This window comes from Lolium perenne, chromosome 4 (assembly GCF_019359855.2).
Source record: "Lolium perenne isolate Kyuss_39 chromosome 4, Kyuss_2.0, whole genome shotgun sequence".
In the NCBI taxonomy this organism is placed as follows: Eukaryota; Viridiplantae; Streptophyta; class Magnoliopsida; order Poales; family Poaceae; genus Lolium; species Lolium perenne.
The window spans coordinates 93,248,396-93,265,536 of record NC_067247.2 but is presented as its reverse complement, the minus strand read 5'-3'; the positions used below and the strand labels follow the sequence as shown (position 1 = coordinate 93,265,536).

The 17,141-nt window shown below is 46.5% G+C and overlaps 1 protein-coding gene across 1 annotated transcript; it reads left to right on the top strand.

Moving 5' to 3' along the window:
* Positions 1–8,156: 8,156 nt before the first annotated feature.
* On the top strand, positions 8,157–10,651 carry LOC127347005 (disease resistance protein PIK6-NP-like). Its single transcript, XM_051373240.2, has one exon. The coding sequence runs from the start codon at positions 8,224–8,226 to the stop codon at positions 10,573–10,575; it is 2,352 nt and encodes a 783-aa protein (XP_051229200.1). The 5' UTR covers positions 8,157–8,223; the 3' UTR covers positions 10,576–10,651.
* The last annotated feature ends 6,490 nt before the right edge of the window (positions 10,652–17,141 follow it).

Sequence of the window (17,141 nt, the reverse complement as noted above, 5' to 3'; positions counted from 1 at the left end):
TTAATAATTTTGTTGAACTATGTGAAATGCAAAAATATAAAGATGTAGATGGTGATATTATTAAACTAAAATTGTTCCCTTTCTCATTAAGAGGAAGAGCTAAAGATTGGTTGCTATCTCTGCCTAAGAATAGTATTGATTCATGGACTAAATGCAAGGATGCTTTTATTGGTAGATATTATCCCCCTGCTAAAATTATATCTTTGAGGAGTATCATAATGAATTTTAAACAATTAGATACTGAACATGTTGCTCAAGCTTGGGAAAGAATGAAATCTTTGGTTAAAAATTGCCCAACCCATGGACTGACTACTTGGATGATCATCCAAACCTTCTATGCAGGACTAAATTTTTCTTCACGGAATTTATTGGATTCAGCTGCTGGAGGTACCTTTATGTCCATCACTCTTGGTGAAGCAACAAAGCTTCTTGATAATATGATGATCAACTACTCTGAATGGCACACGGAAAGAGCTCCACAAGGTAAGAAGGTAAATTCCGTCGAAGAAACCTCTTCCTTGAGTGATAAGATTGATGCTATTATGTCTATGCTTGTGAATGATAGGACTAATATTGATCCTAATAATGTTCCATTAGCTTCATTGGTTGCACAAGAAGAACATGTTGATGTAAACTTCATTAAAAATAATAATTTCAACAACAATGCTTACCGGAACAATTCTAGTAACAACTATAGACCATATCCTTATAATAATGGCAACGGCTATGGTAATTCTTATGGAAATTCTTACAACAATAATAGGAGTTCACCCCCTGGACTTGAAGCCATGCTTAAAGAATTTATTAGTACACAAACTGCTTTTAACAAATCTGTTGAAGAAAAGCTTGGGAAAATTGATATACTTGCTTCTAAAGTCGATAGTCTTGTCATGATGTTGATCTTTTGAAATCAAAAGTTTTGCCTAATGAGAATCATCATAATAAAATTACTACTACAGCAAATGCCATTCAAGTTAGAATTAATGAGAATATAAGATTAATGGCTGAACTGCGTGCTAGGTGGGATAGAGAAGAAAATGAAAAACTAGCTAAAGAAAAGAATATAGTTAAAGTTTGGACTATTACCACCACTAGTAATGCTAATGCTACACATGTTGCTGCACCTCCTACTCATACTAATAAAAGAATTGGTGTTAGCAATGTTTCCACTTCTAATGCAAAGCGCGAAAAACTGCCTGAAATCGCTAAAATCATTGAAATCGCTCGTGATAAAGCTGCTGAAATTTTTTCCAACATTGGGGATGATGATCCCATTGCTTTAGATTATAATGGTTTGAATTTTGATGATTGCCACATCTCTGAAGTTATAAAGTTCTTGCAAAAACTTGCTAAAAGTCCTAATGCTAGTGCTATAAATTTGGCTTTTACACATCATATTACAAATGCTCTTATAAAAGCTAGAGAAGAGAAACTAGAGCGTGAAGCCTCTATTCCTAAAAAGCTAGAGGATGGTTGGGAGCCCATCATTAAGATGAAGGTTAAAGATTTTGATTGTAATGCTTTATGTGATCTTGGTGCAAGTATTTCTATATGCCTAAGAAAATTTATAATATGCTTGACTTGCCACCGCTGAAAAATTGTTATTTGGATGTTAATCTTGCTGATCATTCTACAAAGAAACCTTTGGGTAAAGTTGATAATGTTCGCATTACCGTTAACAATAACCTTGTTCCCGTTGATTTTGTTGTCTTGGATATTGAATGCAATGCATCTTGTCACATTATATTGGGAAGGCGTTTTCTTGTTGTTGGTGCTGTTATTGATATGAAGGAAGGTAATATAAAATATCAATTTCCTCTCAAGAAAGGTATGGAACACTTCCCTAGAAAGAGAATGAAGGTACCTTTTGATTCTATTATGAGAACAAATTATGATGTTGACACTTCGTCTCTTGATAATACTTGATACACACTTTACTGCGCCTAGCTGAAAGGCGTTAAAGAAAAGCGCTTATGGGAGACAACCCATGTTTTTACCTACAGTACTTTGTTTTTATTTTGTGTCTTGGAAGTTGTTTACTACTGTAGCAACCTCTCCTCATCTTAGTTTTGTGTTTTGTTGTGCCAAGTTAAGCCGTTGATAGAAAAGTAAGTACTAGATTTGGATTACTGCACAGTTCCAGATTTCTTTTCTGTCACGAATCTGGGTCCACCTCCCTGTAGGTAGCTCAGAAAATTAAGCCAATTTACGTGCATGATCCTCAGATATGTACGCAACTTTCATTCAATTTGAGCATTTTCATTTGAGCAAGTCTGGTGCCATTTTAAAATTCGTCAATACGAACTGTTCTGTTTTGACAGATTCTGCCTTTTATTTCGCATTGCCTCTTTTGCTATGTTGGATGAATTTCTTTGATCCATTAATGTCCAGTAGCATTATGCAATGTCCAGAAGTGTTAAGAATGATTGTGTCACCTCTGAATATGTCAATTTATATTGTGCACTAACCCTCTAATGAGTTGTTTCGAGTTTGGTGTGGAGGAAGTTTTCAAGGATCAAGAGTGGAGTATGATGCAACATGATCAAGGAGAGTGAAAGCTCTAAGCTTGGGGATGCACCCGGTGGTTCACCCCTGCATATATCAAGAAGACTCAAGCGTCTAAGCTTGGGGATGCCCAAGGCATCCCCTTCTTCATCGACAACATTATCAGGTTCCTCCCCTGAAACTATATTTTTATTCCATCACATCTTATGTGCTTTTTCTTGGAGCGTCGGTTTGTTTTTGTTTTTTGTTTTGTTTGAATAAAATGGATCCTAGCATTCACTTTATGGGAGAGAGACACGCTCCGCTGTAGCATATGGACAAGTATGTCCTTGGTTTCTACTCATAGTATTCATGGCGAAGTTTCTCCTTCGTTAAATTGTTATATGGTTGGAATTGGAAAATGATACATGTAGTAATTGCTATAAATGTTTTGGGTAATGTGATACTTGGCAATTGTTGTGTTCATGATTAAGCTCTTGCATCATATGCTTTGCACCCATTAATGAAGAAATACATAGAGCATGCTAAAATTTGGTTTGCATATTTGGTTTCTCTAAGGTCTAGATAATTTCTAGTTTTGAGTTTGAACAACAAGGAAGACGGTGTAGAGTCTTATAATGTTTTCAATATGTCTTTTATGTGAGTTTTGCTGCACCGGTTCATCCTTGTGTTTGTTTCAAATAAGCCTTGCTAGCCTAAACCTTGTATCGAGAGGGAATACTTCTCATGCATCCAAAATACTTGAGCCAACCATTATGCCATTTGTGTCCACCATACCTACCTATACTACATGGTATTTTCCGCCATTCCAAAGTAAATTGCTTGAGTGCTACCTTTAAAATTCCATCATTCACCTTTGCAATATATAGCTCATGGGACAAATAGCTTAAAAACTATTGTGGTATTGAATATGTAATTATGCACTTTATCTCTTATTAAGTTGCTTGTTGTGCGATAACCATGTTCACTGGGGACGCCATCAACTATTCATTGTTGAATTTCATGTGAGTTGCTATGCATGTCCGTCTTGTCTGAAGTAAGAGAGATCTACCACCATATGGTTAAGCATGCATATGTTAGAGAAGAACATCGGGCCTCTAACTAAAGCCATGCTCCATGGTGGAAGTTTCAGTTTTGGACAACAATCCTCAAATTTCAAATGAGAAAATTATTAATTGTTGGTATATGCTTATGCATAAAAGAGGAGTCCATTATCTGTTGTCTATGTTGTCCCGGTATGGATGTCTAAGTTGAAGAATAATCAATAGCGAGAAATCCAATGCGAGCTTTCTCCTTAGACCTTTGTACAGTGGCATAGAGGTACCCCTTTGTGACACTTGGTAAAAACAATGCATTGTGATGATCCAGTAGTCCAAGCTAATTAGGACAAGGTGCGGGCACTATTAGTACACTATGCATGAGGCTTGCAACTTATAAGATATAATTTACATGATGCATATGCTTTATTACTACCGTTGACAAAATTGTTTCATGTTTTCAAAATCAAAGCTCTAGCACAAATATAGCAATCGATGCTTTTCCTCTATGGAGGACCATTCTTTTACTTTCAATGTTGAGTCAGTTCACCTATCTCTCTCCACCTCAAGAAGCAAACACTTGTGTGAACTGTGCATTGATTCCTACATATTTGCTTATTGCACTTATTATATTACTCTATGTTGACAATATCCATGAGATATACATGTTACAAGTTGAAAGCAACCGCTGAAACTTAATCTTCTTTTTTGTTGCTTCAATGCCTTTACTTTGAATTATTGCTTTATGAGTTAACTCTTATGCAAGACTTATTGATGCTTGTCTTGAAGTGCTATTCATGAAAAGTCTTTGCTATATGATTCACTTGTTTACTCATGTCATACACATTGTTTTGATCGCTGCATTCACTACATATGCTTTACAAATAGTATGATCAAGATTATGATGGCATGTCACTCCAGAAATTATCTGTGTTATCATTTTACCTGCTCGGGACGAGCAGAACTAAGCTTGGGGATGCTGATACGTCTCCGACGTATCGATAATTTCTTATGTTCCATGCCACATTATTGATGTTATCTACATGTTTTATGCACACTTTATGTCATATTCGTGCATTTTCCGGAACTAACCTATTAACAAGATGCCGAAGTGCCGCTTCTTTTTTCTGCTGTTTTTGGTTTCAGAAATCCTAGTAAGGAAATATTCTCGGAATTGGACGAAATCAAAGCCCAGGGGCCTATTTTCTCACGAAGCTTCCAGAAGTCCGAAGGAGAGACGAAGAGGGGCCACGGAGGGGCCACACCATAGGGCGGCGCGGCCCCCCCTTGGCCGCGCCGGCCTGTAGTGTGGGGCCCCCGTGCCGCCTCTTGACCTGCCCTTCCGCCTATAAAAAGTCTCCGTGACGAAACCCCCGCATCGAGAGCCACGATACGGAAAACCTTCCAGAGACGCCGCCGCCGCCGATCCCATCTCGGGGATCCAGAGATCGCCTCCGGCACCCTGCCGAGAGGGGAATCATCTCCTGGAGGACTCTACGCCGCCATGGTCGCCTCCGGTGTGATGTGTGAGTAGTCTACCCCTGGACTATGGGTCCATAGCAGTAGCTAGATGGTTGTCTTCTCCCCATTGTGCTATCATTGTCGGATCTTGTGAGCTGCCTAACATGATCAAGATCATCTATCTGTAATTCTATATGTTGCATTTGTTGGGATCCGATGAATAGAGAATACTTGTTATGTTGATTATCAAAGTTATGCTATGTGTTGTTTATGATCTTGCATGCTCTCCGTTACTAGTAGATGCTCTGGCCAAGTAGATGCTTGTAACTCCAAGAGGGAGTACTTATGCTCGATAGTGGGTTCATGCCTGCATTGACACCTGGGACAGTGACAGAAAGTTCTAAGGTTGTGTTGTGCTGTTGCCACTAGGGATAAAACATTAGTGCTATGTTCAAGGATGTAGTCACTAGTTACATTACGCACCATACTTAATGCAATTGTCTGTTGTTTGCAACTTAATACTGGAGGGGGTTCGGATGATAACCTGAAGGTGGACTTTTTAGGCATAGATGCAGTTGGATGACGGTCTATGTACTTTGTCGTAATGCCCAATTAAATCTCACTATACTCATCATGATATGTATGTGCATGGTCATGCTCTCTTTATTTGTCAATTGCCCAACTGTAATTTGTTCACCCAACATGCTGTTCGTCTTATGGGAGAGACACCTCTAGTGAACTGTGGACCCCGGTCCAATTCTCTTTACTGAAATACAATCTACTGCAATACTTGTTCTACTGTTTTCTGCAAACAATCATCTTCCACACAATACGGTTAATCCTTTGTTACAGCAAGCCGGTGAGATTGACAACCTCACTGTTTCGTTGGGGCAAAGTACTTTGGTTGTGTTGTGCAGGTTCCACGTTGGCGCCGGAATCACTGGTGTTGCGCCGCACTACATCCCGCCGCCATCAACCTTCAACGTGCTTCTTGGCTCCTCCTGGTTCGATAAACCTTGGTTTCTTTCTGAGGGAAAACTTGCTGCTGTGCGCATCATACCTTCCTCTTGGGGTTGCCCAACGAACGTGTGAAATACACGCCATCATACCGCTCTGGATCCAGTAAGGTCTGGACCCTATTGCGGTACCACGAGCGGTACCGCGGGCGGTAGTACCGCTCTGTGTCCTTTGACCAGATCTGGGGTGATTTCGAACTCAGGGCGGTAGTACCGCTTACCCCAAAGCGGTAGTACCGCTTAGGCCAAATCTGGGCATAACGGTTGGATTTGGAGGAGCCTATTTAAGGGCCCCTTCTTCCCCATCCGACTTTATCTCTTCCCCTTCTCTCTCCTCCATTGTTGCTGAGCTTAATCCTTGAGGATCTCCTTCCCCCTCCAACCAATCTTGCCCTAATTTTGAGGATAGGTGGAGGAGACCCCGATCTATAGTTCTACCAAGAGAGATTTCACAAACACTAGCTATTCCTTAGCGGATCTTGGGGGTAGGGTTCCTTTGGTGGATCTTGGAGAAGAGTTCCTTTGGTGGAGCATTGGGGAGTTCCTTTGGTGGAGCCTTGGGGAGTTTCTTGGTGGAGCCTTGGAGAGTTTCTTGGTGGAGCATTGGAAGAGTTCCTATGGTGGAGCATTGGAGATGTGCAGCTATGGAGTCTAGCTTGGTGATGTACTAGCTCCATAGGGTGTTGGGAGCATCCTTGTGTGTGTGGAGCTCGCCCCAACCTTGTGAAGGAATCACCGCCTCGACCGGTGCCTTAGTGGAAGAGGGAGAGCACCTTCGTGGAGCTCTCTCGAGGAAGAGGGTGAGGTCTTCCTTCGTGGTGTGGCCTCCTAGTCTTTTGTGTGAGACTAGCACCTCCTCAACGCAGACGTACCTCCTTTAGTGGAGGGAACTGCGGGAAAAAAACCTCGACTCGCCTCGCGCCCCCCGGTTGTCTCGCTCCTTACTTTTGTTATCTTGTTGATTCCTTTACTTGTTGCACATGCTCTAGCTTCATTGTAGGATCACCCCCATTGCTAAAAGTCACACCTTTACCTTCCGTTGCATAAAACTTGAAAAAGACTAAAACTTGTCGTAGCGCCATTCACCCCCCCCCCCCCCCTCTTGTTCGCTACGATTCGTTCAGCCGAAATACACAGATAGCTGGTTTGGCAGCTATTTGCTGGGCCATTTGGAAACTTAGAAATAGAGCTTGCTTTGAAAAAAAAATCAGCTCTCCTTTTGACATAATCAGTTATGCTGCTGTGTTTATGAACTATTGGTCAGGTCTTCACGGTGAGCAAGATGCCTCTGAGCTCCGAGCTGGAGTTGATGGTCTCCTACGCCTTGCTGCTGCGGCTGGTGCTGGAAATCCTCCCTCTAGAAGTACTGGACGTGTTGATCAATTTTGCTTGGAGGACAAGAAACCTGACGACACACATGATGACACCACCTCTTGAAGTCGTGTGAAGAGCGACCTCGCCTGTTCTAGCTCTGCGTTATGTTGCTGTGCTCTTTTGTGCTGCCCCTTTATCCTCTTGCTGTAGGCAAGGGTTTCGTTCTGTTCAAAAACTTTCTGGCTTTGTAATAGCTTCTCTGAACGTTAGTATTAGGCGGCGATCTCTCCCCCCTCCTTTTGCTTTTCCGTTAAGACATATCTGTGATGTATTTTCGTTATCTCCATGGTAATGAAAATTCGATCCTCTGGTGGATCGTTTGGAAAAAAAAGTTTTTTAGTAAAGAATAAAGCATTGAAATGAATAGCCAAAGGGAAACACAAAAGATCATGCGTGAATAATATTCTTGTAGCGGCAGTACCCTGCAGATCGACAACTCGATCGACGTACGTAGCTGCCAAAGAGATGTCAATGTCTAAAGAAAGGGTAGCCAGGAATTCGATTCGTTTCTCATCCTAATCAAGCTTGGTACGTGGAGCAGCTGGCTAGCACATAAAGTATAATATTTGCGTGTGCATGCATTCCCAGTTAAGCACCGACAAGATGATGGTCCTGCTCATGCATGCGGCCTACGCTTGGTATTATTTTCCTTTGTCCAGAATATTAGTATTAGATGCCCTTCTTACATCGTATATATACATGCATTGGGCAGTGTACATTAAACTTTCATCCTTGATTGATCAGATCAATTCCAAAAGCTAATAATCGTTCTTGTATTCAGCCATCTTACACGTACCGTCATTCGAAAGAAAAAAAAAAGATTAAGAGAGATGGCTGACCTGACCCAAGGTGCCGTGGACTCGCTGGTGGGCCTCCTCTCGACGGCGATCACCGACGAGAGGAAGCTGCTGGGCGGCGTCCAGGGCGACATGCAGTTCATCAAGGACGAGATGGAGAGCATGAACGGCTTCCTCCTCCACCTCAACAAGTCGGACGGCACGCACGACGACCAGGTCCGGGCGTGGATGAAGCAGGTCCGCGACATCGCCTACATCGCCCAGGACTGCATCGAGCTCTACAGGCGCGACTTCGCGGGCCCCATTGACGCGGGCCTCTGGGCTCGCCTCCGCTACCTCCCCAAGCTCATCGCCTGCCTTCCGGCGCGCCACCGCCTTGCCAACAAGATCCGCGAGCTCAAGGTTCGCGTCCACGACGTTGGCGACAGGCGGCAGCGCTACGATATCAACATCCCTCCCGCAAATACGGCCGCGGAGAGGTTGGCGGACAGCCAATCTAGACAGGTCGAGATCGACGAGGACCGAGATGCCTTTGAACGTGCGTTAGCACTTGACAAGGAGAAGAAACAACCATCATTTGATGGAGCCATCGGCCTCCTTGCTAGCAAAGACCTTCGATCGGCAGCAACCACGGTACGTGCTGCCCTCTACAAATGCTTGATGGGGTACCATAATGGCATCATCACAGGCGCACAGAGGATGTTCCGCGTTGCTCAAGAGGACCGCCTGACGAAGGAAGAGACGGAGGTGATCTGCATAGAGGTCGTCCTCCGTGCTCTTCGTGCTCATAGTCAAGACCGGCGGACGGCCCAGACCAAGGAAGATATTTTGAGAATAGTTAAGGAGGCTGATTGCACCAATCTTCCGAATCAACTAATGATCTTCTGCTACAGCAACTTGTCCAGGAGTCAGAAGAGCTGCTTGCAATATCTCTATGCTTTCCACGAAGAAACCTCGATCAGCAGAACGAGCTTGGTCAGGCGATGGCTCGCCGAAGGCCTTGTGGAGAGAAAAGTTGGTCGTTCCCTCGAGGAAGCTGCAGAGCTATGCTTCAAGGAGCTCCTCTTTCGTGGGTTCCTTCTTCCTCACGACCGAGCCACTGCTACCGGCAAAGTCAAGAGCTGCAAAATTCACAAGACAATATGGGAGTTTGTCTACACAATGTCCACAAGTGAGAACTTTGTAAGCGACCTGCCGACTCATCTGAACAACCAGCTTCGTTTACGAGGCTTTGTGATGAAGCAGCAGTGGGAAATGAATCAACGCCCACGGGAGGTGGACAGTCCGCGGAGCATGTGCGGGTTTCACCGCCCAACGCGACATGCCGCCGAACCCATGGAGGAAATGGTAAAGTTGCTCAAATCTCTACCCGAAACGTACCGGCTAAACGTGCTGGATCTCGGGGGCTGCAGGGGTCTAAAGAAGAGCCACCTGAAGACCATCTGCCAAGTGCAATGGCTCAAGTATCTGAGCCTACGGAACACGGGCATCTCCCAGCTGACCAAGCAGATCAACAACCTCAGACTGTTGGAGAAGCTAGACATCCGGCAAACTGCGCTACGCCAGAGGGACACGGAGCACATCTACCTCCCCAAGCTCAAACACCTGCTCACCACCTGGACGGAGACCATCTACACAGGGATTCCTCGCAACATCGGAAGTATGATATACATGGAGATATTGTCCCAGGTCCAGGTTCAGCATGACCACCCCACCGCCAAGAAGGAATTGGAAGATGTTAGCCGCCTACAGCTTAGGAAGCTGGGCGTGGTTCTCGGTGGCAGCGAAGCTCAAGAGAATATGGACAGTCTTCTTCAAGCAATAACCAGGCTGAGAGATTGCTTACGCTCTCTCTCAGTACGCATCACTTCGCTACCCACCAGCGACCATTCAGTGAAGATGGATATGGCACCACAGCAAAATGTACCCAACCTACTGAATAGCCTGCATATTAGTGGCCTAGGGAATACCGCGCTGCCTAGCTGGATCCTTCAACTCCATCAGCTCTCTGAGATTACATTGTTTGACAGCTTCATGTCCAAAGAATATCTGCAGGAACTTGGGAAGAATCTACAACACTTGCGCAGCCTTCGGCTCCGATCCAAATCATGCGGCGAAGAAAAGCTCACCTTCAACAATTATATGTTCCAAGACCTAAGGTTCCTCATTGTCGAAAGCGACACCATCACCACTCTAGAGTTTGAGGAAGAGGGTGCAACCCCTAATCTCAAGAAGATCGTTTGGTGCAACATGCCCAATAAGCAGCCCGGCACGCTCTCCGGAGTCCACCATCTTCGGAGCCTGGAAGAGGTGGTGCTCAAGGGCCACTTCCTCAACTTGAATGACATTCAAGTAAGCATTGGGACCAAACTGAGGTATCCATGAATGATCATCTATCTATTCGTGTCGCTGAATACAGAGTGTATGAATTAGTGAATATGTATGTGTCCCTGAATACATGTGAAAGCATGTGTGTGGTTGTGAGTTAATTGATCTGCACATAGACCTTGTTGTCGGATATATTTATGTGTATCCACTAGTGGAAAACGGGGCAATAGGCCCGGTCCATTTGGGCCTTTAGACCCGGTTCCCGAACCGGGACCAACTAGGCGGACTAAAGGGAGTCCCGGTTCAAAGATAAACCGGGCCTAAAGGCCTCGACACGTGGTGCGGCCAGGGAGCTCGCGGTGGAAGGGCTTTGGTCCCGGTTCGTGGTACGAACCGGGCCTATGTTTCTCTGCCGCGGCAGAGAATTGCTATTTCTCTGCCGCGGCACAGATTTAGGCTGTACCAGCGTTTCTCTGCCGCGGCAGAGAAACAGGGCGTTTCTCTGCCGCGGCAGAGTTTCAGCAATGCATATATATATCATTCAAGAAACCACAAAAAATCGTCATGAATATATATAGACATCGTCAACAGTACACGACATAGTCAACACAGTACACGTAATGCATGCATATTTACAATACAACATCTCCTGAACGAATATCCTCCGCCGTCACGATCTTCCGATAGTGCTCTCCACCTGGGGTAAGGACCTCGGTAATAAAGAATCCCGCGATTTCCTCTTGAATTGCTTTTATTTGATCCGCTGTTATGAGAGTGTCCCGCAGGCGTGTCATCTATATTTAAAAAAGGAGATCAATATATGAATGGAACTCAATACAATAGATGGTACTAATTAAGATTAATTGTGAAAATTTGTTATCGTACACGAGTGTGGTGTATTTGGGCATCCCCACCCTTGGGACAGGACATGTCACGCATGAAGGTGCAGACGTAGTATCCACATAAGTTATTCCCTTGTTCCTGCCTCATACACTTTACGAAAAAATAGTTCGATCAAACTAATAATCAAGCATCGTATTGAAAGTAAATATCATATATAAAGTTTTACGGACATAGCTATATATATAGTACTACTTACAGGGTAATCTCTAAATGTAAGCTCCGGTTTCCATTCACCCGGAACGGTATTGATGAACCGTTTCCAAGCCCTGCCCGGCAAAAAATAATGAGTAAATGAGTAATTGATTAGTTGATGATATCTTCGAATTAGAGCAGATGAAGATGCCAATACGAAATTGATTGAAACTACCTCTGGAGGATGGCAGCCATGTCCGCCCATTCCGCATATTCTTTACGTTTCGAGTCCATGACGTTTACGACTCCAAGGTGAAGATCAATGATTAGGAGAATAAAGTGGAAACTGCACAAGCATAGCTCAATGATTACGAGAATAAAATGGAAGGTGCACAAGCATAATGTATGTTATATATAACACTCACTTGAAGTTGTAGGGAAAGAATATATCCTCTTTGTCTGCTTGCTTCTCTAAAAACATTACGATGTTGTCCTCTGTGTCCTTGGGGTACCGTCGAACCGTAACTTCATGAACTGTGTTTGGGTCTATGAACCCCAGCGGTAGGAGCTTGCCTCTTTTGTATTCCAGCTTCTTCATTCTGCATAATTAAATGTATAGCGTACACAAAGAATATAATGAGGATAATTGTTAGTGCAAATGAATGAGCTACAAACTTAATTACACAAATAAATCACTTACAGGCAGTAGCAACTGATGACAGCTTTGTCGAGGGCGTCTTGATTGAATAACTGAAACAGTTCTTCTAACTCAAGGTTTATCTCGTCTTCCCCCCGGAAGTAATGCTCATCTCTAAGATACACTGTGATGTAGCTTTCACATCTTCGACAGGCTTTCAGGTACCAGTCATGCAACCTTCGCATCTGAGTCCCTAGACGCGCGAGCTCGCCAGGTTTGACGAGATCAGATCCGTATCTATACTTGTTTACCACTTGAGCCGTTGGATAGTAATCTTCGTACTCAACTGATGCTCCCTGAGCTCTAGCCGCCCGTTCGATCATCGATGCCGTCTCTGGATCATGATATGGCTCCACGATGAAGTGGGGTGCGGCCTGAATGTCCTGTTGTCCAAGCTGGGCGACTTTTTTTGCTTCTTTGCTCGCTCTAGAGGACTGTCCAAGAGAGCGGTCATAATCAGCTCTCAGCTCAGGTCTCTTCATTCTCGTCTCGGCAAAGTGCTTCACTGTCTGCGGTGGAATAAACATCTTCCTCGGCGCAAGAAACGCCTTTTGCTCTTCAGTCTGCTCATGTGGTAACAACTCTGGAGTCTGTGCCCTCATTGGAGTTGATGATCTCTTCGGAGCTGTAGGAGGTGCCGCGGACCGCTTCCTCTTTTGCTTAGGTGGAAGCGGCGGAGTCTCCTGACGAGGAGGAGGAGGCGGCGGAGTATTTTCACGCGGAGGAGACTGGTCATGGATAGGGGAATCATCATCGCGCAGAGGAGAATCATCACGCGGAGGAGACTGCACAGGTGGCGGAGGAGGCGGAGGTGGCCTGCTTGTTGGCTTCTCACCTGGAAACACAATGTTCTCCTTCCGCCATTGCACGGTGGTTCTACGGGCTTCTCCCAGTTCTTTGATTTCCCCATCTTCACCTGCAGGGTGCTCAAGCACCAACCCCTCATACTCTCTCAACACTTCATCCACCATCACAACAGCAAAGTCGTCTTGGACCGGACGGCAATGGTAAGACCTTGTAGGTAAGAGGATGCCGACCGCCGCCTTGAAGGATAGGTTGAAAACTTTAACATGCAGCTCACAAGGACGGCTCTCAGTGAGATCATCCACGGGGGGGTAGCGAGGAGGCTCGACCACCTGGTCATCATCATCATCATTATCCACCTGCTGAGAGGAAGCCACGCTGCTTTTCCGGTGTGGTTGAGATTGCAGCGGGGCGAGGGCATTGAGCAGTGCAGGATCTACAGCCTGCCCCCGAGCCATCTGAGATGTAAGTACTTGGGTTATCATGGTTAATTGGGCTTGCATGGTGCTCATACCCTCCTCTAAGTTAGCCAGGCGGTCTGTTTCCCTTGCCTTCCTCCTCTCATGGCTTTTATCAGGAAATCTCTTCCTTTCCGCAGGAAAGCCATACTTCCACGGAACGGAGCCTGCTGTGCCTCGTGTTCGTCCGCCGTGTTCTTTGTTCCCAAGGGCGCATGTCAGCTCATCGTTCTCTCTTTCGGGCTGGAACAACCCCGCCTCCACGTCCCTATGTGCTTTTTCCAGGGCATCAATGGGAAACTTCAGATGAGCTTTCTTATAGATGCACTTCCCTGTTTCTGGATCCAACGTTCCCCCAATCCCGTAGAACCACTCCTTGCACCGTTCGATCCAACCGTGTGTCCCTAATCTGATCCCTTTATCGTCAGTTCCGCCTCAGCTGCCTCGCCACTTAGGACGGTTAGCCCCGTATCCACCTGGACCCGTAATTTGGTGATATAGCTTCAACGCAGCATTTGCCTTATTTATTTCCGACCTTCTCAAAAATTCTTCTGACTCCGTGCTGTACTTCACGAATTCGTCCCAGTGATTTTTTACCTTCTCACTGTCCGGAGTCTTCTTTAACTTGATAAGGCGGCGCAATCTTTTCTTGTGGCTCTTGAATAGTTCGGCCATCTTCTTCTTGCCAAACTCGCGGAGGGCCTGCTCCATCTTGGCCTTTTCAGCGTCACCCCCCTCTTCGGGTACTATGTTGAAATGTGACATGAGCTTGTTCATAATGCTGTTTTTGGCTACATCATCGATATAAAGACCTTGAGCTTCTTCCTCTGCAGACAGCACTAGTCCCTTCGGCTTGTGCCATTCTCGAACGGTGATCGGGACGTGGTCCCTAACAAGCACTCCGCATTGAGCTATAAATGACTTTGCACCTTTCTCTGGAGCAATCGGTTTACCATCCTTCTCGATGTGGGTGATGTCGTGCCTAACACCGTCATCCAACTTTTTGGCCGGGCCTCGCTTCCTCGACTTTACAGAAGAAGTGCTCGATCCGGAGGGCTAAAAAAGAAATAGTTCATAGTCAGTACAATTTCATTAGTTAATGCATCTAGTCGATCAACAGCGGCTTAATTAATTTATATACCTCGGTGATAACTACAGTTCGGGAGCCATTATGATGATCTTGTTCCTCACCGGCGCCACTAGGATCTTCTTCCTCAATATCCTCCGCTCCCTCACCGGAGTCATTCAAATAAGTTGCGGTGACATCGTCACCGCCATCATCTGGAATAACGTCGTCGTCGCGATCATCGAGAGTACCGTTTGCTATGAGTTCCTCCATGAAATTTTCTTGAATTTCATCTCTGTCCATGCTTTCTACAACGACCTGCAAGCTATACATAGGAACCATCATATGATCAAATTAAGGATAATGCAGAAAACTGAAAATGGAGTTACATATGTGTAGTTCTTAACTAAGGATCGATAATATAGTGCTGAAAGCAGATACTGCAGTTACATGCATACATAGATCGGGTTCATGTTTATTTAACCCTAATACATATCAATCACTACTACAACCACTCAACCGCGCAGACCGGGTCCTAGAGGGCGCCGACCGGGTCCTGAGCCGCGCTGGGTGTGCCCCCAAAGCCACGGAACAACAACGGGAGCATAGCTAACATGAGATCCCCGCATAACGCTCCATCCGGTCCTATACATGTTGTCTAACGCGTACATGTAATGGCGAACGTGCTGGTCCTCCGCTTCAATGCGCTGAGCTACCTCCTCCGGCGGGGCTGGCTCCTCTCGAAACGACCGTGGCCCATAAGACCTCCACCAAAGAATATCCGGGTCGACAACGGGACCCGGATTCCGCACCAAGGTGCGCGACCCGGAAGCTAAGACCTCCCAGTGCCACCCCGGCGGAGCCCAGTCCCGGACCTCCCCCATCTGCTCCATCTCCTCTAGAAGAGTCAGACCACGGCGCGGCGGCTGTCGCGGCATCGTAGCTACGAAAACAAATCATATATATATGTACCAACGTTAACATAAATTAAAAAATAACTTCACTATATGTTAGTCGGCGCCGGCACTACCATTTGGGGGCGCCGCACTACATACTCTATTCTGGGGCGCCGGCGGGGCGCCGGCACTACCGCGTAAGGGGGCACCGGCACAACATCTTCTATTTGGGGGCGCCGGCAAGAGCGTCGACACACCACGTAAGGGGGCGCCGGCACAACATCCTCTATTTGGGGGCGCCGGCACTACCGCGTAAGGGGCGCCGGCGTACATCCTCTATTTGGGGCGCCGGCACTACCGCGTAAGGGGGCGCCGGCGTACATCTCTATTTGGGGCGCCGGCACTACCGCGTAAGGGGCACCGCACGCGGCGTACATCTCTATTTGGGGCGCCGGCGTACATCTCTATTTGGGGCGCCGGCGTTTTTGCGCGCTAACTATTTTACACTAACACACTAACTATTGTTTTAACTAAAGTTCTAACTATTTTTCACTAACACACTAACTAAATATTTTACTAACTAATTTTACTAATTAATTTTCTAACTATATTGTTTTAACTAATTTTTCTAACTTAACAAACTAATCTAATTTTTCTAACTAATTAACAAACTAAACTAATTTTTCTAACTTAACAAACTAATCTAATTTTTCTAACTAATTAACAAACTAATCTAAAAAAACGACTAAAAAAGAAAGAAAAAAAGGCCGGGTGGCCGGCGGGGCTCTCACCTTGATTGCTTGCCGGCGGAGAGGAGGCGCGGCGGTGGAGGATCGAGGACGCGGCGGAGAGAGGAGGCGGCGGCGGGCGTGGAGGAAGCGGCACCGGCGGTGGAGGAGTGGCGGCGGAGAGCGGAGTGGCGGCCGGCGGCAGTCGAGGGCCCGCGGCCGCACGCGGGAGAGAAGAGGCGCGGGGGTGGGCGGCGTGTGACGTGCGCGCGGGCGGTGGCGGTGACGCGGGTGGCGGGCGGCGGCGCGGCAGCGCGGTGGATGGCGACGGCGACGGCTACGGCGCGCGCGGCGATTGGGCGGCCTGGCGGTGTGCGCTCGTTCGTCTCCGCGGGATTGATCTCCGCGGAGACGAAGGAGTTGCAGTTATAGTGCCCCCCCCCTTTGGACCCGGTTCGTGTTACAAACCGGGACCAAAGGCCCCCCTTTGGACCCGGTTTGTAATACAAACCGGGACTAAAGGCCATTTTTGCTGCGTTTTCGCTGCGCGCGCAAAAAAGGCCTTTAGTCCCGGTTTGTAATACAAACCGGGTCCAAAGGCCACTTTTTTTAAAAAATTTCATTCCCGCCTTATTTCAAATGAAAAAAAGCCACCGCACTGCCACACGTGTCCACCGCCGCCACCGCCGTGTAGTGGCCACTGTCGCCACCGCCACCGCCTGGCCACCACCGTCACCGCCATGTACGGGCCACCGCCGTGTACTGCCCACCACCGCCACCGCCATGTACTGGCCACCACCGCCACCGCCACACGTGTCCCTTCCCCGTGCCACGTGTCGCCGCCGCTTCCACGTGCCTCGCCCCGCCGTCACCGCCATGTACGGGCCACCGCCGTGTACTGCCCACCACCGCCACCGCCATGTACTGGCCACCACCGCC